This window comes from Haemaphysalis longicornis, unplaced genomic scaffold (assembly GCF_048455015.1).
Source record: "Haemaphysalis longicornis isolate Haplotype H1 unplaced genomic scaffold, Haemaphysalis longicornis Haplotype H1 scaffold_6, whole genome shotgun sequence".
NCBI lineage: Eukaryota > Metazoa > Arthropoda > Arachnida > Ixodida > Ixodidae > Haemaphysalis > Haemaphysalis longicornis.
Genome location: NW_027526407.1, coordinates 99,121,879 through 99,145,477, shown reverse-complemented (window position 1 = coordinate 99,145,477; position 23,599 = coordinate 99,121,879). Strand labels below are relative to the sequence as shown.

Sequence of the window (23,599 nt, the reverse complement as noted above, 5' to 3'; positions counted from 1 at the left end):
AAGGCCGACTGTTTGGAACTACTCTTGCCCACAGCAGGGCAGGTTTGCCTGTTACCTTACATGTTAAGCATACTGAGGGAGAGATAGTGTTTTCCGGCTCTTGAAGAGAAAACTTCGGTTGTGTGGCGGTGAACAGCCAAAAAAATTATTTCCTTGTGTGAACATACTGACGGGCGGGGGTCTGGCGTCGGCATTGGGATCGGGCCGATAATAAATATAAAAGCCAGCGTGCTTATTGTTTTTTTTTTCTGCACCTGTTAGAAAAGCGCCAGCAGTGTAAAAGAAGTGTCATTAGCGCAGTGGGGACCCTGTAATTGATGTTTTTGAGATTTATTGTCCAGTTCACAAATCGCGACTAGGGAGGCTGTAGAATATCTTGGGAGTGGGCGAGTTGGTTTATATTGACAACAAATATAATGGCAGCAAGGAAGCACTGACCCCATTTTGGTGTATTTGTGTCCGTGTTTTTTTACAGCGTCTTCGTTTTTCAATCAAGCTTAAACTTGCATACGAGGAGACTATACGTAAAGGGTAAAAAAATTCCTTCCGTCGGCGTTATCCGCTTTAAGTGCGCTTACGGTCGAGTGCACTCAGCTTTGCGGTAAGACTCCGCGAAGAGTCGACTTGCGCGAGTGGTACTCCCTGTAACTGTCCTTAGGTTAGGTGTTACATCGGCGTGTAGGTTCATAATGAATACGAACCTACACACGATAGCGGAAGACCACTGCTTTGTCGTTTTGCGCGGGACATGTTTTAATAATATGATTCGGAAAAATAGTTATGAAAACAATGCGTGTTTGTTATTTCTTACTTTGCGAGGATCTTCCATACAGCTCGTCGATGACGGTGTCCACACAATTGTACAAGTATGTGTACTGTTTCTGTAAAATGGAAAAAAATAAATGTAAACATCTTGAGTTTCGACATTCACTTGCAAACGAAGATTACTTTCTTTGTGGTGATAGGCGAATTCCTTCTAATATTGCAGCCTAGAGCATATAAAACACCAACTAATTCAGAAGGAAACAGATTCTCGTTTGGGGAAAGGAAACAGACCGAGCATCTGCAACACCAAGCTTTAATTAATTTGAACCGGACACTACCATACAAGTGTCTTAGTAAAGAACAAGCATTGCATTCCCTTGACATTGATTTCGGGAATTTTTTGCTGCCCAAATTTTTGCAATAATTTCTGGCATGTTCAGCACTTCCACTCTCGCTAATAATTATTATGCTTCAGAACCAGGACAACTTCACTAGGGTGCTTGTTTGAGTTTGCCGGTAGGGTACTGAAACGGCCCGTGTGTGTCCTAGCGGCTTCGTCCTGCTCGCTATTGTCTTGCTGGATGCACTTGTTAAGGCGAAAGGTATTTTGGAAACAAAATTGTAAAGTGGGGTGAAAATCTACAGCTGCAAAATTAACTAGTATGCCCTACATGTACCAGTAGTATGTGCCTTCGCTAGGTACTATTTGTTTCTCTCCCGACATGGCTTGTTAATCAAATTGAAAGGCTCCAAAAGTACGGTGATTTTGATGGCATACATAAACACATGGGTAATTGTTCTGCGACTCCTTTGAATTTCTCTACCAATGACTCTTCCCGGCAGCCAATATTTATCTTAGGGCCTAATTTCTGTGAAGGCGCAAAATAGCATAACTCCTTTTGTGAACTTCATATTAAGAAAGACTAGTCATAGTCGGCACAAACCTCAAACTAAGGAGAATGTCTTTCAAGTCGGCGATCATTTGCAACTTTAGAGGCACTGTAACTAATTTTTTCACCAAGGTGCTTTATATAACAGTGATAGAGCAACATCTGCGATTTGCAGGAGGGAAAGTGCGGGTTTGGAATATCTACAGTACTTTTTGTTAACATTTAAATTGAAAACGCACCGCGATGATCCCGGGCTGTGGAAGAAATACCTACCAACTGCGCTAACGGCGAATGCGATCTTAGGAGACTTTCATAGCTACTCATTGTAAAAGGAGTTTCGACAACTCCATGAAGGGAATAAAAGCACTCGTTAATCCAGAACAACGAATTTTAGGTTTATAGAAGGCTCATCTCCAGAATAGCAAAGAAGGAATCGGATTTTAACCGAAGAGCTTGTATACCGAACACAGCGCCACACCCATACACAATGACGGATTTGCGCTGAGGCAACCTATCAGTACCAGAACTATTTAATCCAAGCCAGTTGTAATTTCGCAAAGGTCTGAATTACCGCTAGCCCCAACGATGCTTTGTTGGAACTATAGAAAAATCCGCATCAAGCAAAAAAGGTAGTAAGCTATAGTCGGGATAGCGTGGTGGGCACAATTTTTCTGTAATCGACCTCGACCGCTACGAATTTTTGTAAAACCACGAAGTTTCCCAGAAAGCTGTACACCTTTCCGTTGTAGCGCTGCTGAAATGACGCGCTGCTGCAATGACATCAATTGCAACTTTAAAGAACGTAGCTGCCCACAGCGTAGGAGGGAATTTATTTCAGCCTACAAAACGCATTGTTTTCTAGCAAAAGGGCCGCTGTTTATTTGCGCACCGGGAATCGTTAGGACATCCTTGGGGGTACCTACGGTTCCCATATTACTTACACAACCACCACCAGGTCCTCTGTGTCAGCGCCAATATACAAAAGTAACGTGGCAAAGCGTCCTACATGGCATATTACGGTGAATAAAATAAGTGTGTTTGTTTCTAATATTTTCTTCAACTGCCCGCAATACATTACAACACCTGACTTTAGGAGCTTTGTTGAACACTTCTGGTCCAGGTCTCTAAGCAACGACTGCTGCAACAGTCCCTGTACTGCTGACGTTAGATTTCTAGCATTAGAGGAGAGAAGGCAACCACTGTTTAATTGAAACCTTGTAAAAAAGGAACCACAAAGTGTTACCTTGCAGTGCTCCGTAACCAAGGAAAGAAAACGAAAACGAAACAAGACGGCAAAATCTTCATGTTTAAGTGAAATCAGTTTTCCTTATTGCAGGCACACAACCCACTGCATGTTTACGGAAGCGCAAACCACTGGCTTTGAACCGCGATTGATCACACTGCTGCTTTTCTTCGGTAGTTACCACTTCGGTGGAACGTTAGTATTCACAGTTAAACGAACTACGCTCGTAGGCATACCGTTCATCGCAAAGTGTCTAGGCATCTTTAACTATCAACTCGCTTTGAGCGTAATAAAATGGCGTTCGCGCGCTGGAAGGGCGCGTTTAACAGAGAAGCAAATACGATTGTGCCCTCACCTCATTTTGCACCATGCACCGTCGGCTCTCGCGGAGCTCCAGGATCAGGTGGAAGATGTCGACGTCATCCTCAACCTCCAGCTTTTGGAGGCACATGTCGAGGGCGATGAAAGTTCCCGTCCTTCCCACGCCAGCGCTGATTGAAAGAAAAAAAAATGCAGCGTCACAAGAAAAAAGTTACGTATTTTAAATGCAGGTTACTTATCCTCCGATATATATTATCTTAAAGAATACGAGTGCATATTCGAATAACAATGCGCTACCAAAGTAACTATGCATTTTTATTAAAATTACTTACTGAAATTTATCTATTAGGCAATCCATAAAAGAGAACACCAAAAACGCTTGAGATTATTTTATGTTTCATCCGCTCCGCAAGGTGTAACTTAGGTAATATGGACTAAAGAACCAATTACCTGGGGGGGGGGATATTTACGTCAACACAAACTTATATTTATAGCTTTTTTAAGAATGTGTAGCAAAGGACGTAGTTTATTTTGGAAAAGAGTTTGCTGGTACATTCTTGCGTGATCTTGCTTGCGAGAGCGCACGTACTTCTATGTGTTCCCTGGAATCGGGTTTTCTTTCTTTAACAGTTAGCTCCAGAAACGTCAGGCTATGACATGCTGCAAATGGACTAGAGCAAAGGTGCTCATTCATTCATTCATTCATTCATTCATTCATTCATTCATTCATTCATTCATTCATTCATTCATTCATTCATCCATCCATCCGGCCCTCCATGCATTCCTTTCTAAATTTATTGATTGATATCTTCCTGAGTGCATTTTGGAAGCTTTTAATCTCAGCAGTTACGTCAGTAGTTCGTGCAATTTAACGAAACCAGTCACATGCCACTCGTGGGAGCAAGTCTGGTTCACAAGAATATACAAAAGTCTGCTTGTCGTAAAGACCAATCATTTCAGTTGAAAGCAACAAAAATAAACGTACTGAATTAGAAAATTGAGTTCTCTTTCGCCGCACTAATAAAAGAGTACTGAGGGGCAAGAAAGATAGTCGCCGAGCTTTCATGTGGAAATGGGTCTTTAATGAACACTGTACCGGTCTATATTGATGGATTAATATGCGCAACTTGACACTACAACGAAGGAAGTTGGAACAGCGCTTTCGAAGTAAATATTTGACAAAACAGAGGGCTCGCATCCCAGCTCCATTCCCTATCATTTGTTTTACTTTTTACGTCTGAAACTGCATAAGCAAACTTCAAGCTATCCGCTAAAATATTTAAGATTGAAATTATCACTTCACTTAGGACGCATGTAGTGAGTTCGGGAAGAATTTAAATAATTTCGGTACTTGTTGCGCCTACCGCTCACGTCACCGCCATTGTTCAGAACCTCTGCAACACTCAAGTGGCCTGAAGAGCCGTCAAAGAGAAATGGGTTCTATGGCTCTCTTGTTTTATATCGCCAATAATTAAGTTTTAAATAACCACTAGACAATCAGACACTTAAAACACAGCTGCCAAACAAAACACTCTTGACGAACAGAAGAAGTGAAGATAAGAAGGGAGCCCCATTATCGGGTGTCCATGGTATTTATATCACTTGTTTTAGGCGCCAAAGTTACGGAGAGACCTTTGGTGCAACTGTGGAGCTGACATTGAAGCTTCAGCTCCGGAGCTGCGAGATGCTCTATGATTGGGCCTGCGCGGTATTTTAGACAATGAGTTAATTTGTTTGTTCCACGATATCAAAAGGTCATCTTCGCTCTCTTTGTGTTCCAACATAGGACAAATGTAATAGGGAAATCTCCTATGGTATCTTCCCTTATTTACCTAGTGGAAATATTATTTTCAAGTAAGCTTGACATGCGAATGAGCTGGCAGAGAGTTATGTATGACCGCTATGCATGTTTTAGGAGAAACCCCGATGATTAACAAAACCGAACAACATGTAGTCGCGACGCCTAACGACGTGCGCACAACCAACAACATCGAGAGTGTCTGGTTTTTGTCGTGTGCTGTTTTAGAAATGACAACGCATCGCTACGCGATCATTTTTCTAATGCGCGGCGCGTTGAGCGGGTGCTTGAACACCCCCACGCATCGATATGACTTGTATCTGCCGAAGCGTTGGCCCACTGGTGTAGTGGCAGACATTAGCGGTAAACGTTCGAAGGGTTAGGCGCGCTGCATTATGTTGTGGCGTCTTTTGTTGGCGGTAGACAGGTAATTGTAATTTCCATGCGGGCATCCATGACGGGATTACAATTTCAATTTAGCCTGGGGGGGGGGGTGCGTTGTCTGCGACGAAACACTATCGGGTTCTTTCTCCTGTACTGTATTACTAAAAATACGGTACGCGCGATGCAATACTTGTAAGCTACCATTGTGCATACATATGGTATTACATCATGCACCTCTTTTCTGTTAAAATTCAGGTTGTTGTAGCCATTCAGAGAACAGGGAGAACGGCAACAATAATAAGCAATAATACAGCAATACATTTTCAAGTGACGAGGCCAAGCAACTTGCAAAACTCTACGTTGTTCCTGCTTGTCTCGTACAATAAAGAGGTGTACATATCTCAAGTATTTTTTTTAATTTGTGACTTTCATTCAAGATGAAAATGCACAGGTTTTAGTTTTAAATTGTCACCCGGATTTCTGGCATTGCGTTTATGTGGAAATCATTATCCTCCACTCACATCAAATCGCATGCAATATCTTGCTTCGCACTGATTCCACCCCACTCCAATAAAAATTATGACATCAATGAAGTCACGACCTGTGCTTATAATAAAATGCCTACTTCGTGTTCCTAGTATGGCAGGAACACAAAATCCCTACCATAAACATTTCGTTTGAAAACCAGGTCATGGCAGCAGCTTTTTGTGTTGTAACAGGCAGAAACACAAAGCCTGGGTAGAGAAAACGTCAACTCCAAGCCCTCGAAATAATTCAAGCACCACCCAACTAGGCTCGTTTTATAGCCGCAGCCTACTTGTTGGTCCGGGTAGTGCTATTCTCAGACATTCGTAAGGACATCAAACGCCACCCAAGATTTTGTCGTGCTGGCCAATAAAGTGTGCTATAGTGGGGAAGGAGACGCGCCTGGAAGCTACTCGTTTTAAGACCACCCCATTTCCTCAGCTATTTCGTCATGAGAATGGGATACATTACTTTCAAAACATAGCCCAGGCCATCATCTGGTACAGTTTTATATGTCCCCGCGCAAGCTTACGGTGTTTACAGAAAGAGATGAAAGATGCCGATCCGAAATAGGCCCGTACACTAAGGAGCGGTTGAGAAACTTCGAGTCGAGCTGCGCTCTGCAGAGTATCTGGGTTGTTGACGCTGCCCGAAGAAGGTGAGGCGGGGAGTTTGAATAACCTCGCTTATTCTTTCAGTTTGCTATTCCATATTAGAAAAAAAGGAAATGGGCAAAAATGAAAAACACTTCAGGAAAACGCAGGTTAAAGTGGGCGCAGAGCGTATACAGGAATCCGCAGCGTCAGGGCACCAGACGTTTGAATTCAGTGGTTCTAGCTTAAAAATAATATAGCTTGACGAGCCCTCCTACGAGACATCAGTGCTCTTGGAACGTCGGCCTGTAGAGGTGGCCTGCGCAATACGTGAACACATATCCAGACTGCGGTGTCCAGTGAAGAAACGCGAAGACTGAATGTTGTCACGTGGACATCCGTGTCCCACACATAGCCCCGATCCCACGTGTGGATAAGTGCAGCGCAATATGGCAAGCTGTTGAAAAGACCACCTGCAAACGATGGTAGAGGAGCATGATGGCCAGCGGCTCTTCTGCCTGTTCTTCTGTCGACATATTGTTTTCGACCTCCAGCCTTCGCCATACCGGACCTACCTATTTAGGCGCACCGCGCCATAAACATACCCCACTCCCCGTTACAGTGTAAGTACAACTTTCGCCTCTGTTTTTCAGGACTAAACAATACGTAATCCACACCGCAAAATACTGCCACGTATGGTCATAAAGCTAATAAAAATTGGAGTCTCCGAAAGATAATCAACACCTACGCCTAGTCAGTACTGTCTGTGTTTCTGTCGCCATACTGTTTTCAACCTCCCGCTTTAGCCATTGTGGAGCTCCCTAGTTAGGCATGCCGCCTAATAAAAATACCCCACGGCCCTTTAACTGTGAGTGCAACTTTTACGTCGGTTTTTTTAGGACGAAACAATGCGTAATCTATAAATGAAGCACCGCAAAACACTGCTACGCTTGGTATTAGGGCCAATGAAAATTGGAGTCCCCGAAAGATACTCAACACCTACGCTTAGTCAATACGTCGTTTGAATCCCCCTTGAAATACCATTGCTACGGTATAAAACATCCCACGCACAGCGTGGGCGGAACACCCTTGTGTAAACATATTTCTCTCTAAGCGCCGGTATATATTCGATCATAAATTTTTGTTTTGAGCTGTCAAAAGTGAACTGGCATATCTGCGCGTACAAGAACCACCGCCCTAAAAAATACCGACGGATACAATACTTGTGCTCGCACGCCACTCGCCGTGATTATGCAGGAGGCGGAATAAAGTAGAAAGACGCTCAGACAATAAATAGCCGCATGGTGTAAAGCAAACAGCATCCAGTACAAAACTTTTAATGCCCAGCACGGAATAATGCATTTTGTGCAGCCATGTGTGAATTTTTGCAAAGAAAAACTGCACGGACGCATGTAGTTTTGAAAGTAAGCCAAAAAATATAAATATACTGTCGAGGTCCGCGCATCGTTATTGTTGTTACCCTGCACTCCCCTAGCGGCTTTATCGAAGCGCTATAGGACGCCATAAAAATACCGAATGTTGGTTTCATCGTTGGGCCCAAGAGACGTTTGAGGTCACGATCAGAAACTTTGGTACACAAAACGTGTTCTTTGCGACGCGCGCCTTGTCTGCGACTGGTGGTTTATTGTTTCTGAGAGCGCCTGTGGGTAGCCGTCACCACAAACAAGAAAAACAACAAAACGCACCTGCTCCTTGTTCGCAGTCGATCGGTTGGCGTCCGAGTGAAACGCACTGAGATTTATCTAAAGACTAAGGAGACACAAATGCGTGTCTCGCAGAGGGTATGCAATGCGCAGGTCGTTTTTCGGTCAATATTTAAATCAGGACCCCCTCGTTGTCCGTGCTTGAACTTTCTGTTTCATTTTTCTTCGGAGTGAACTGGGTTGGTCCGAGCAAGGAGCATGTCTATCAGTTTGCTTTGCCATTGCGGTGTTCAAGAGCTGCTCGTGAAATGGGGCCTTGCAGATGGCACAGCTCACCCTTTGGGATTTATTGATGGGACATTGAGAAATCAACCATCACTACAGAAACCACTGGGGCGTTGACCAACGAGCCATTGACCGAAAAAAACTGTGAAATTCACTGGAGACGCTTATGCGACTATGGAATTTTGAAAGACTGAGTGGATAACGCGAAGTGAGCTTTTAAAACCAGTATCCAGACTTTCTCTTCTCAATTTTATCCTGGCTGTATTGAATTTTGAGCGCCAAAATGGCGGATTCGAATAGCTCTTCTATATATTTGCTGCGAACATAACAAGGAGGGGAAAGGTTAGGGAGCTGTTCCTGGACCTGTCGCAAGCTCTTTTAACTTCATTATTAGATCTGCTAATGCTAGCATAAGTACTCGTGCTCGTTTAAGCTTTTTGCGCACGCTTTATTAATTTTAGCTCACATAGAAAACAACTCAGTTGTTTAGGGAGAACTGAACTCACGTGCCACTACTGGTTCACAAACGAATAGTGTGTTCTTCGCATTTCAATACTAGAGCTGATCGGAACCGTTCAGAGTGTTTTACAATTAGTTCTTAGGTGCATATTTTGCAAGGCCTGCTGTAACTACAATAAAAACACAAAAAGCGACTAGCCGATCCCTCCCAGGCTCATTGGCTCGTCCATGATGGGTACGGGTACGTGTTCGTAGGAAATATAAGTGCCAAAGCTACAGAATTTGTCAAGAACACTACGAGGTACTATATATTTAGCCTTTGTAGCTCAGTCTGGCGGATCTTTTTAAAAGGACATGGTAGTGCAGAGGGCGCGTACATAGGCTTGCTGAGTAGGGAAATGGTTTGAAATTACAGATACGACATAGTGTGCGTGTACACCTTTGTAGCATGGCGTCACCGGCATGCGGGAGTGCCGCAGTCAGCAACCACTGCTTTTAGTCTAGCGGCATTTGCTAAATTTAGTAGTTCATGCCATCGGTGGGCCGCAAATGCCGTCAAAGAGAGCGTCAGATGAAAAAAGCATAGGCATTACAGTGAGCCGGCTAGCTGAATTTGATCCATTGGGTCATTTCCCGCTACACTAACACGCACAGCAAAAGATAAGGAGTGCTTCCCCATTTGTACATGTTATTGTCCCCGTTTACAAAGTGTTCCGTTTCAGAGTGAAACCTTAGATCCTCCATCCGTGAATGCCCGCAGGTCATAGTTTTGTTTACACATCGGACGCAATTCTACCCTCTATCCGCAGCAGAAAACCGCTGTTTTAACAACTCGCAATGGTTGAGCGTGTGGATAAAGGTTTGTCTCATTTGAAATAGGTTTCTCGTAACGGCACCGAATAAGAACAGTATGGCAGTAAAGAACAAATTTCGAGCACCCCGCTTATACAAGGTCACCGCCCCGTGCCACACGGCGATAACTATAGCAACGAGAAAGACCAAATATTGAGAGGCCGAAAACTGTTAAACATTTTGGAAAGAATTTGCAGGCTCGAACCCTGTATTGTTGGCCTTCTACACCAGCAATATAGGGATGTGTTTGATCGTTCTTGTTCTTGCATCTAGCAACCATAAATGAAGTGCTAATGATTGCCATTACTTTCCCGTTCAGATAATGTATACAAGAACTGCTCCTATACGACGCAACCTGAACGAAGACGCAAACAATTATGGAATATATCGTGGTAGAGCAGTGCAGATAGGTTGACCAAGGAAAAGACGAAAGATAGCTGGAAACTTGTTTCACGAAAGTGACAGAATATACTAAAAGTTATCTAGAATGGAGAGTAGTGTAAAATTACGAAATATTTTGTCTTCACTGCAGGTTGCTGACAGCGAAAACTAGGCCATATTGGAAAGTGTGTAATACTCAGCGCGCTCCTGGCATTTTGGGGAATATCGAAACAGTCAGAAACGTACTATTGGTTTTTTTTTTTCATTTTGATGCCCAGCATTATAAGCTCATACCAATTAGAGCGGCGAACTTGACCGACAAAGCGACATCCCCAACATCCTGGTGTGCTTCCTGTCATGCCCGTTGCGGAGCAGTTCCCTTGAAAACGCCAAAGCTCGTTTTCTATCGCGCTTCCAAAAGAAAACCTTGTGGTTAGATTTAAGATAATTATATGTAAGAGAAAAAGTATTAGTCATAGAGGAACAGATAGCACTTTTTTCAGACTAAACCATAAAAATTGGAACGCGTTGGTCAATATAACTATCTTGGGCTAGTTTCTAGTGACGATCGAAACGAGCGACGGAAGTTACACTTGAAATTACAATGGGGCAAAAAGCAATTGGCGAACACTAAAAGGAACCAATGCGTACTCCCAGGGATGACTCAGGTGTTAGAAGCTTGGGTGCACACTAAGAATCTTGAAGGAAGATTAAGGTCGGATAAATAACCCGCAGAAAGACGAACGGCACGAGTAGCACTAAGAGAGAGGAAACAAGCGTGTTGGATTAGAGAACAAAACTTAGTGGAAGATATAGCACCTTGTAATGACATAAGGAAGTGGAGCTTGGCTTAAAATGCAATGCAGAGAAATGACAACCACTGTACTAAGAGGATAGGGGTCAGGTTTTCTGAGAGACAGTGATTGATTTAGAAGGCTTACAATTTGATGGAGGTATGACGTAAGAACATAGGGGTCCGCAAAATTAAATCGAACAAGGCAAGATAAGACTACTCGGAAGTCAATGAAACAGGCGTTTATCGCGCAGTTGACATAAAACTGGCTGCTGATGCTGCGAACGATGATGCGGATGATGATTGCGGTAATGATGGGGAAGATAGTGCATCTATGTAAGCGGAAGATAGAATGATACCTCTAGAAACAATGGAAAAAGAGTATTAAATATTTCAGAAATAAACTAAAAACCAATCGGTGTTGAATGTAGCCTCGTCTAAGCTTGGCGAGATGCACTAGTGGTCAAAACGTACAGGACACAGCAACACAAAAGCACGGAAACTCCGAGACGGAGTTTATTTGAGTGCGTGTATCTCAAGTCGTTCCCGCTAAAACCCCCAAAAAGCAACAAACAGCCTTTCTGTAAAAACCGGACGCGGCGAGTGCCTTTGCGAGTGCCTATAGGTGGTAAAATGTCCTCTTCCGGAGAAGACAGTTTTTCTTCGAAATAAATAAGACCTCGAAAACTTCCGTTATGTTGAGTTCCTCGCTGAAAACAAATCTACTGTGAGCGCGCGGCAGTACACTAAAAAAAAGGAGGTGGTTGAAAAACGGTAATTTATTAAGACAAAGGCCTGACATGGCTCATTAGAACGGGAACTTGAATTACCTCCCCGTCGACATGAATCGTACAAAATTGGTTTCAAAAGAACATAACGTCAACCAAGGAAAGCCAGAAGGCAACCTAAGTATGCCAGCCGAGTATTAGAGGTGGATAATGATTACTGAAGCGAAAGATTGATGAGCAATTGAAAGTAATTATTATATACTCAGGAACAAGTTAATAACGGCAATAGCTCATTTACGGTATCACTCCGCCTAAGCGATGGACCCCGGTGTCAACGGGCGCGCGCGTTTTGAAAGGAGACTCATATGAATGCGTGATATCGCCTGCCTTTTCTCACGCAGTTTGTTTGTCATCGCTGCAGTGGTTTATAGGCATATTAATTTCAAAAAGTTAAGAAAACGGCTCCTGCCATGTTCAAAATATTCCCAGTAACGCGCTACTTGTGCTGCGCGGAGTAACATCCGGCTGCGGTGATGAGGCACAGCGGCAACTTCCGTTGCCGTTCCTAAGTTGTAACCGAGTATAGTAACGTTGTTTATGGTGAGATCGAGGTGAATCAGGATGAACCAAGGTGGGTTAAGATGAAGTAAAGTCGAATGAGGTGGGTAAAGACGAACTGAGACGAAATAAGTTGGGATTTAAATGAGTGTGAATGCACATTGATACCGAACGGGTTGGAGAGAAAAGGGCGACTCCAAAACAGCGTGGATGCTCCGATCGGCGGGCGGACGCTTACGTAAAAGGCACCAACCGCTATGGCGAAGCAGCAACGTCGACGGTGAACGGGAATAAGTATCGCAGGGCCTTAAATATGTGTACGAAGACTTAAATGCCCCGAGAATTTTTTTCCTAACAGTGAGTTTTCAGGAAACTGGTTGTTATCGAAAGCTTTCTTAATGGTACCGATGGCGCTCTGTAAACAAAAAAAAATTGAATTTCCCCATAGGCGGTTGGTCGACCGAAAAGATAAGATCTCTGGACACACGGCGCGTGCGTAATACCGGGCTTATATTGTGTCAAAACGGTTACTTGGCAAAAGCGAAAAAGGAAACGACAAATATGTCAATGCATGCAACGGTCGTGCACAAGCAGAACAATAGTATACCCTAATCTCATAAACTGTGTATCGGCGTACAGTTAGATCGTTTGTAGATGCGTGTACTTAGAGCGCGAAAAAGCGTAGCATGGGTTCGTTCTTCGTTTCCGATTTGGGTCTTTGAAGGTTTCACGGTCGATTAGAGGTACTTTCAGCGAGGGTGTGATGAACTTTTAGCTTTCGCAATTCTCCGCACTTTCTTAGGAAAGGATGGTAATTTTTTTTGTAATAAACCGTTCGCTCCTCCTTTCACTCGAATTTGTGGGTAAATATGCTCGTTCGCGGCTTATTTCCTTCCCATCAGCCGTGAGACGGTGACCCTGACTTACTCCAGTGACGCCTCATTTAACACGTGTGTTGTTCACATGCCTCCAGGGAAGTGGCCAACTTCAAACTATAGTCTCTTATATCAAGGCCTTTTTTCTCATTGGCAGTAAAGACAAAGATGTCGGATGTAGTGGTTGCTGGAGATTGAAACGTAGGAATTAGTGCACGAGGCCTTGCTTGGCGGCCTACAGCCAGATAAAAACTTATTTAGGCGTCATCGTTAACGGGGTACTTAGTGGTATCTACGTCCGCTCCCGACAACACCTTCTAACAGCTTTACGATTTTTTTTCTGCTAAGCTGTGCCGTACCGTTCTCAATTAAAGCGTATTATGCATAAGCTTACCAAAGGGGAGATGAACGTTTGTCTTTTAATCAGTTTTTTTTATTCGCAGGAATTTGGAAGCTGTTTATCTTTATACGTAATCGCAATTGCTTGGTGTGCAAAATAACTCGGCGAATCAGAAGAAGGTAACCAAAATATCGTTGTTTCGAAACCCTTCTTTTCGTAAATATTATAAGCAACTAAAGTACCATCAAACGGCATAATAGCCGGTGTTTCAGCAACAACAATCGGTCATTTTAAAACGAACCTTTTCAGGTTGTAACACTAAGACGCGCTGAAGCAAAGCCGACTTTACCCAATGCGTTTCCACGAAGCGCACATGATGAGGACAAGGAAGATAAAGCTCGAAACGCGTGAATAAAAGAAAATGCTTCCCGTGTTCTGAAACGAACTTAGGCCAAATCGCCTGATGTAAACCCCGTATATCCGATTGTGCCATTCCGACACGGTAGATTCAGCTTGGATTTGGGACATCGACCCCAGTTGCATGGAAGAAAGCTACGCGTTTCAACCACCTTTCTGCTAAAAAAATATGCTTTGATTTCTTTCTCTAAACTTATTATTTCAGGGTATCGACTTTGCCGAACTGATACAGAGCTCAGAAAAGGTCATATAGAAGCTTTCTGCCAAAACATAGCAATGGTTTATGTTTATCGACCGCGCCAACGCTTCAAGGGGCCTCTCGCTTTCAGGCGACAGAAGTGCGGGTCAATGCTGTTTTCCATGGAGGCAAATCTGACAACTGATCGTCGCTCTACACAGCATGGCACACTTTAGGATAAAATCGCTTCCAAAAACGAAACACTTCTACAAAGATTGCTTGCGCCGTGGTAGCGCAGCAGATAGCACATGCGTGATAGACATTGTGCCTGAATGAAAGTGCTCAGGAAAACATGAGGACCTTTCCGTGAGATGCCGAACCTCACACAATCTGGAAATCTTCAAGCCTGAACGCTCGCGCCGACGACGTTGAGAAGAATCTGATCGCTCGTAGGGAGATACAACGCTTGTACAGAGGCGCGAAGACGTCTCCGCCAAGCACTGCATCCACCCAGTGATCGGAACGGAACATTGGCTCCGTGTTCTTGGGCAGTACTTGTGCATAAACTCTGATAGCGTGGCTTTAATGCGTTGACTGTTGAGACGCTTCGACCTACTGGATGTAAGCAGGTGTCGACACGTGTCCCCTGCGTGCCAATCTCTTTCAGGACAAGACTTACCGTTTGTCCTTACTGAGCGCAGGGGCTGTTCACTGATCGCGGATCATTCGGACGGAAACTACGTTGTTGCCTCATTATGGGTATGAAGTGTATCTTGAGTGGGCTGTCTTTCATTAAAACGTAGTCGAAACTAACAGTCACCTTTCCACTTTTTGATGTCGGGATGGTGAGGCGAGAGCTTGATCAAAATTTAGTTATTGAACAGCACAAAATTGAGCTAATGAGTTCATTACAAAATCAGCATAAAATACAAGCAGCGTTCCTATCAAAACGGAGAAATTGATAGAAACAGAAGCCGCATTGAGAGTGAAAACGGATATGAAACGTTAGTCGCTCACAGGCACGAGTGAAGTCATTTCAAGCATTCGAGTTGTTAGTTCAATGTTAATAAAGCCATGCCACTTAAGTAGCACACCGCGCCGTACGTAGGTGCGAAATTCCGCGGCTGTGCATTAATGCCAGGCGCAGTAGAGCAACCGCTGTGGTGCGGACCACATTTGAAGATTCCCTCACAGGATTGCACAAATGTTTTGGTGACTCCAGACAGAAACACCTCTTTCCAAATGAAGGCAATCAACGAAGAACACCCACGGGTAAGTAGTTCGTGATTCAGCCTAATGAACCTAAGTACAGCCAAAACTCTGGATTTCAACTACAGCGCTTGCCTTGGGCGAGAGCCATTTTAGCCGCATAAAACTTCAGATGTACGCAATAACCCTTCAACGTGTAGCTTGGCGTGAGTGATGAGATACGGAGGCTGAAAAGCTAAACGATTGATTTAACCACAATTTTGCAAAAAATAGCAGATGCGGTCGAGTCTGCCCGCTAGAAAATTATTCGATGTCCTTGCCTACCCCATGGAGACAATAGAAAAACACGATAGGAGGCATTGGTTGATCGATTTTATTAATACTCGTGTCTAAAATCGTCTTCGGCTGCAATATTTTAGTCAAAAGGTTTGTCTCCATGCTGATTAACAAATTTTTTGTTACAATTTTTCTCATTTGCTCCATGATTTGTTAGCGCAGATCAGCGAGGTCAGTGAATAATTTTCAGAAGTGTTGTACTGTGTGTTTAAACCATGCTGTTACTTTTGGAGCGCCCATACTTTAACGTCTCACGGTCACTTCGGCCCTTCGTTTCCTTCGACCTGTGCCGTTCTATAATATATTACATTCTCCAAGTCACCGACTGCACCTTTTGCAAATTTTTCTGCTCTCTCTTCTAAAAACCACTTAATATTATGAAGCGACATCAGATGAGTATGTCGCCGCACCTCGGGTAATTTTTCCTGTGAGCCACCTTGGCATCGCCGAGTAGCGTAGCGCGGTGTGTGTCTTTAATTGGAATGCTATGGCACCACGCGTAATTGCTCTGACGATTGGGGCCTCCATCGATCTTCTTATAACTAGTCTCGATATCTGCGATGACGACAACCACGCTCTGTTCTGTCTTCCTGACCTAACGAGAATCTCTGTGGTAAATAATGAGGATCTCTGTCGTAATTAAAAGGGCCACCGGACTTGCTCCTTAGGCAATGAACGAAGCGTTCATCCCAAGCTGCAGATTAATTGCACGACTATTTCACGACGTTAGGAACAGCGGCCTCACAGTTGTGAGATATTTCGACGACATGCCTTTCATTTGCGCGTTGCTGGTTCCAACCGCTTGGCTGACACGTACCGTTAGATGCACATGGTACCGTCGCTTTTGCACAATGGCTGTGGCCATACCACCGCTCTCATCAACACGCTGTTTACACCCATTCCAATTGGTGGGCTCACGACAGGTGGCCTCTCCTAAAGCGAAGCTGTGTATGGCTAGGGGAAAGAAATATCCGCAGTCTCGTTTAAGCAGAAAAATCGCCCGGTGCACCCCCTTCGCATGCACGAAAAAAATGAGGACAGGTTGGAGAGGAGTTAGAAATGCAGCGAGATTGGCTGGGTTTATCGTTGACGTAGCTACTCTTTTGCATCCATCGACACTGGTAAGTTAGAATGGTGTATCGAAGGGAGCAAAACGCCACGGTGAACTTCAGCCGCACGTTACAGATTCCCCGGTTAACCATCTGTGCAAAGTGCATGGACGCATTTTTCTGGAGCCTCTTCGTGTAGCCATTTGCAACAAGACCAAGAAAGCGACAATATCGAGTTTTAGCATTCTGTTACCGTATTTACATCACCTTGTAGCATGGTTCCCCGAGTCGAGTGCGCATGCGCGAGCAGGCAAGGTGAACGGTAACTCACTGGCACACGTTTTACCACCACCATTCCGTTTCCTGCACCGACGAAGTATGCCCTTCAGTCTTGATTACCGTGTATGCTCTCCGCTCGAAGATATTGTTTCGTTCAGCCGGTAAAATTAACCATAGTTGATGTTTTTCTTGAGTTAATGTTGTTAATATATGCCGTCGAGTACGACAAACTACAAGTTTTCTGAGATGCCCGACCGATATGGCCGGCTTACCTGTGCTAAGCCACGTCCGTCTCAAATACTGAGACAAGTTGCTGAGTTCGCAAAGCGTTCTTACGCCTCCAAAATCGTGATCAACATCATAATTTAGGTTCTTGCGTAAACATTACAGCTTGCTTTACTCGCATTTAAACGAAATATTTAGTGTGATCGGGAAGCCAGCTAGCGTCATTAGATACCAGCTGGGCACCGTAATCACGTTTAACCCAGTCCGGGCGATGTGTACAATAACTTCAAAAGAAAATCATTTTAATCAGATTCAAGCTATTTCAAACGAACGAGAATGCCTCTGAGATACAAAGTATTTTTGTCACTTGCTTTGAGACTAAATCCGCAGATGTCGCTACTTACATCACGGCGGCAGGTAAGCCTGCGTATGGAAACCCCGAACTGAGTACTAAAGCGTGTACTATTGATTGATTGATTGGAGGGTTGAACGCGCCGACGCAACGCAGACGATGAGGCGCGCCGTAGTGGAGGGCTCCGGATTAATTTCGACCACCTGGGGATCTTTTACGTGCGCCGAAACATCGTACACACGGCCGTTTTTGCTTTTCGCCTCAATCAGAAAAGCGGCCGCCGCGCCCGGGAATCGAGTTCGCGATCTCGTGCTCAGCAGCACAACGCTTAGCCACTGAGCCAACACGGCGGGTAAAGCGTGTACTGTCATTGTCGGTGGCAAACGAAAACTTCGGCGCCCGGTGACACGGTAAACGGAGACCTCAACACAGGGATGGTATGTTGAAACTCCCGAACGTGAATGCATGCGGCGACCAAAATCCACACGTGAGGTTACAGAGTGCAGTATAAGATATCAGAAGGTTGTATAAGCGATGGTTCTTTGTTGGCTTCCACGTGCCAAGAAGTCCCGGATATTCCGGGAGTGAACTGAAGAGAAGGGTGAACACTGCTAGCCCAGCTGTTCTACTCTTTCTCTCTCACACTCTCTCTCTCTCTCTCTCTCTCTCTCTCTCTCTCTCTCTGTCTTTGCGCTGTAAGTTTTTGCGTCGGCCACCACACAGACATCGAACAATGACTGGACTTCTGTGTAGTAACAATCGCATTACATGGGCGTCTGCGTGGTTTACGAGGAGACTGCGATGGGCTGGGTGAAACGAATGGAGCATGCACCGGAAGTAGAGTACATTGAATGGCGAGCAGCTTACCTCCGTATCAGAGAGCGTTACATTTTTCAGTTGGTTGCCAATAACAAAGGGCGACTGAGAGAGAGAGAGAGAGAGAGAGAGAGAGAGAGAGAGAGAGAGAGAGAGAGAGAGAGAGCGAGATAGATAGATAGATAGATAGATAGATAGATAGATAGATAGATAGATAGATAGATAGATAGATAGATAGATAGATAGATAGATAGATAGATGGATGGATGGATGGATGGATGGATGGATGGATGGATGGATGGATGGATGGATGGATGGGCGGATGGGCGGACGGACGGACGGACGGACGGACGGACGGACAGACAGACAGACAGACAGACAGACAGACAGACAGACAGACAGACAGACAGACAGACAGACAGACAGATAGATAGATAGATAGATAGATAGATAGATAGATAGAGAGAGAGAGAGAGAGAGAGAGAGAGAGAGAGAGAGAGAGAGAGAGAGAGAGAGAGAGAGAGAGAGAGACGCCTGGGATGCACTGTGTTTTCGTGGGACGTTATGGGGTGACGATCACTCGCAAACTGTACAGTCTCAAGCTATTTTTAACGCATCACTATAGGGCACACAGCTATAAAAATACACACTTCTGTGAAGAGCGGTACCTAAACACCACTAGCTTTAATGCCACTGTGATATGACGTGGAAGTAACATGCCCATCCTCCTTGAGCATATTTTTAATGACAACTCATAATTCCCATTACCAACGCCATCACAATGGCCCATATAATAGCGGTAGCTCAAAATGGCGTACGGCTGTCCATTCCCTCAGTTAACGCAATTTTCATCTCTTGAAAAAAATCCTGAAATTATTTTGGCTAAACTTGCTGCCGTTTTTTGAGCTCGAGCACCTTACTTTCGAAGACAACAACGCTGACAGCCCTACATTTTCAGCCATACCTGTGAGTGCCACCGGATATGGACAATCCTGCTGCATTACCGAGGGCTTTATTAACTGCTGTGAGTTGTTTTGAGTTCGATGCATTTAAAGACCCGTTGGCTGTATGAATGTAGACCCATTCTTTTACAAGCACTTTCCCACAAGCGCCACAGCAGAGAGTTGCGTGCGCGGCGCGAAGCCGTTGCCTTACAGAAGCTCCGCCTTGTGTGGGGAAGCCAGAAACACGGTTATGCAGTAGCACCATGATGTAAATTGCTTTCCTTACAACAATTGGGACCTATGTTCTGGAGGAAAGATTATAGAAGTAAATAGATTGACCCCCGTAGTCAAGCTACGAAGGGCGCAATTGAGGGTTTCGATTGCATAACGGGTAATGGGTGTTCCGTTTCTTCGGAAGAGAAGGGGACGACATCAGAAGCTTGTGGTGGGTGAGCGGAAAGAAAACGCGCGCCAGATGCTGCTGTTATGAATTACGAAACTTTGAATGGAATTGCCTCTTATCGTATCTGACTTTGCAGTAAGTTTATAGTAGGAGTATCGTAGTGCTAAGTGCCGTGCTTTCTTCAAGCGATACCCGGCAGAAAGGCTACCGCTAAAATGTTGTAAAACAGGGTAGTGCCTTTTGTTAAACCGCGAACTTTAAGCGAAATATCCAAAGAAAACAGGGTAAGATACAGGGCAAGGTATGACTGATTACCATGAGATCGTCATTTATTTGGCGGAGGCAGTTTTTCTTACCACTTAGGCAATGTTTATACAGGCGGTGTTGACTCAGCCCTAAGCAGGTAAAACATTTTTCACAATGCCACTTACGTGCAGTGAACAAGTATCGGAGGCTGGGCGCCACCTCGGGGTCCGAACATACGCTGGCATGTGCGGACGAACCGGATGAGCGTTTCCGGGCTCTCAGGAGTGCCGTGGTCTTTCCAGGCAGTGAAGAATACGTGCTGCACATTTCGCCACTTGCTCGAGTCGTCGGACTGCGCAAGAGTAAGCCGACAACTTTTAGTGACGATTATTTGTTTTTACCACGAGTTAATCCCCTACGCTACATATTTCAGCAGCCTTCAGCCGCCGGCGTGTAAGCAGTGCCTTTCCTCCTCATCGCTTCGCCCACGCGGAGCCTCGCCGCTGCGTAAATACGCCACTACAGGGAGAGTAAAACGGCTGCTTCGCCGCCGCTTCGTCCCTCAATCACCCAGTAGATCTAACAAGAGGGAAGATTGCGAAGTCTCAAACAAAAGCAAACTTTCCCAAAACACCGAGTGCATAGTCTGTGCTTTGGATTGTAATAACAAGGTTTGGAAGTGTTAAACCTGAGACCATGTCTCTTCCCCGCAGTCGCATTGCTTCAGTTTTTTAACGAGTTAACAACACAACATCATCGAGGGAGGATCCTACGACCGTTAGAAGTTTTCTCACATCTCTAGGTGAAAAGCCATTTGCAAAAATATTCTTAAGTGGTTCATTCGACTCCTACCCGCTAAGGTTACGTGGTGGCTCTTACGTTACGGAACTGATCCCAACGTCACGGTTCGGTTTCAAGGAGCCCCGGAGTTTTTCAGTGATGCAGGATTATACAGAATTTTAGGGCACGTACAAGACATCACGGTAGTAGGAATAGTTTAGCTATAGCCTAGGTACAGCTTTGGGGCACAAAACCGCCATTAAACCTTCGTGCATGCTGTAAACACGTCAAATGACCGTACCGTTATTGCGTCCCTTCTCTAGATACTGCGGTACCTCTTTTGCATTCTGCAAGTTGTGAATATTTCTCGCCACATGAAATACAACCCGAACTATGCACAGTACCGCAACAGTCGCTGATGTTATGTTTTGTGTTGGTAGTAATTAAGCGCCGCTTGGGAGGTTGCCTCAGAAGTTTTGGGGAGTATTGAAATTCGCGCGCCATTTTTTACTGCCTTTTCCAGACAGAACACAGACTTGAAAGAATTACAGGGAGGATAGCTCTGATTGAGGGCCGTTAGTGTTGTTTCACTTAGCCCTGTCGTAAAACACGACGGCCCTAAGAGCCAGGAATTCCGTCTGAAACTGTCCGCGCTGAAATAACAGCAAAAAACTCTGAAACGGAAAATAAAAGTTTTTGTGTAGTACTTGGTCATGATGGCACTCAAACCAAAGGCAGTCGTTATAACAAATTGTCGCGGATAGGTTTATGCAAACTCTTTTGATACAAAACGTGGTTTGTGAGCTTTATTTGAAATTTTGCAAGAGGTTTTTTAACAGAGAAGCTCTGTAGCAACTCGGAATTTTTCGTGTCCACAGTTAAATATACCAATAAAGTTCCGAGCGCGCGCAGGTGTGCGCGGGCCTCACGTCGATTGCGCAGCAGCTAGCAAAACGAAGAAAAGGCCTAGAGCTAGGGAGTGCGTGCCTCGCAAGGGCTGCCCAGTGTTCCCTGAGCACGTTCGTCAAGCCAGGCATACCCACTCAGGGAGATTGCCCAAGAGTGACAAAAAAAGAATAGCAAAACACGAGCATTCGCCCTAATCGTGGCAACGCTTGCTCGGAACGAGAACGACACAACACAGCCTACGTCCTTCCAGGGTGTTGCCCGGTGATTGTCACTTCCTAAAAATGAACGAAGCTCAGACTTATAGCACCAATGATGCAGAAAGCGACAGCGAAGAAGAGAATCGGCTGCAGTTGTGGCCTTAAACCTTCGTGATGGTCGTGAAGGTTGCGTACAGCTTCGCTATCTTCAAGTCTTACGCATTAGTGTAAGATTTCTCCATTTTTTTTAAAAACTTCCAGCGATCTAAGTCCTTATGGGTTTAGTTTGATATTGTTATGCGTAATGGAAAGCGATCAAGGTTAACCTGCTTATTCAATGACTTTGGCTTAAGCGGGAGGAATGTCTAACAGTCTGTTTGAAGAAACCAGATGTTGGCTGGGGGTTTTGTGATATTTATTTATTTGCTTACTTACCTACCTCGCCCACAGCGCGTTATAATAGGGGTCACATAATCGGCATTACACAAACGTTTGCGCAAATGTAGAAAAGTGGGAAATAAATTTATTAAAAAACGTACCGGTAACTTAAACATAACATACCCACATACGTCGGCCCAGGAATGCAGTACTAGTAGACATATGGTACATTCTATAGTCGCGCATAACATTAACACTGCTATCAACAAGAGCTTTGCCCAATTTGGGATCCGTGCGTAGCACACGAATGATAATGTTCAGAGAGCAAGGTACACTTAACAATACATCATGCTAGCCGGCACTAAAATGTGACAGCCATTTCTGTAATTGGCGGCCCGTCTTGTTGCTATAACACATACCTAAATTTCAGAATATTTTAATACTTGTAAGCCAGGACCGGCGTTTTTTTTTTCAAACGGGAAAAAACGCGTTTTTTTTCGGTTATGCCAGACTTCTTCGAGCGTTCTGACTTGTGTACTGACGTGGGTTTCACGCAGTTATATTATTTATGAGTTCGTGTTCGGGTATTCGAGAATTATTGCTTGTTTTTCTTCTAGAAATATAATTCGTAATTATATACCCTCCAGTGGCCAGGAAATTAGAAAAAAATTACCTGACACGCTTACACCCTAAAAAATGTCATCTCTGGCAAAAAGGAAGATGGAGTGTTAATTTCGGGAAACGAGCAGAATTGTCCATGTTTATGCGCCGCAGTTCAGACGAAGAGGAAAAATATGCTGCCGTCATGAGATTTAAAGTTTATATTTATGATGAACTTTTTTTCAGTTTAAATCTGGCGAAAAATAATAGTAGGGAACGTTACCTTTATCTTCAACTCAGTCAGAATGAAGTCACTGCGCTCAGCCGAGGAGTCCTTGCGAACTTGCACGCACCCGTAGCTGTGCTCTTTGTTGTCTTCCGGCCAGTATCGCTCGCACTTTTTCTGCGAATGAAGAACAAGAAATGCTAAAGGCATACGTTGAAATGGGGAACAAACAGTTTTTATTTGAAAAATGTATTCATTTTGCTTGCACGGTTGTCTCCCAAATGCTAGATGATCAGCATAACTCATTAATTCCGCTGAAAAATAGCGTTGATGTGGAACTGCGTCTACGTCGTGGTAGCCATTAATCAAGCGGACATTAGTTATTTTTCATTTCAGTGCACATTTAGATATGCTCAGCTAAAATTACCAGCGGACGAGCCAAGTTAATTCCGAAGATTGCAGTTGGCCAGAAATTAAGGCGGTGCAATAGAATGCCAGTTGACAAAATGATTTGGCGTTTTTCTCTTATTAAAAACACTCGTATTGACCATGTTTTAAATGTAAATTGTTTTCATTACAGCCTACGTAAGTAAAACGAAAA

At 44.3% G+C, this 23,599-nt stretch overlaps 1 protein-coding gene across 2 annotated transcripts in view; it reads right to left on the bottom strand.

Moving 5' to 3' along the window:
- LOC144141083 (tyrosine-protein phosphatase 10D-like) overlaps window positions 1-23,599 on the bottom strand; it is a 164,009-nt gene that overhangs the window by 3,582 nt on the left and 136,828 nt on the right. For both annotated transcript variants that reach the window (XM_077672604.1, XM_077672605.1), the window contains exons 25-28: window positions 23,056-23,175; window positions 20,094-20,260; window positions 3,254-3,389; window positions 812-881 (exon numbers count right to left, since the gene is read on the bottom strand). In XM_077672604.1, the coding sequence (XP_077528730.1) occupies window positions 812-881; window positions 3,254-3,389; window positions 20,094-20,260; window positions 23,056-23,175 (493 nt within the window). The remainder of the gene's footprint in view (window positions 1-811; window positions 882-3,253; window positions 3,390-20,093; window positions 20,261-23,055; window positions 23,176-23,599) is intronic.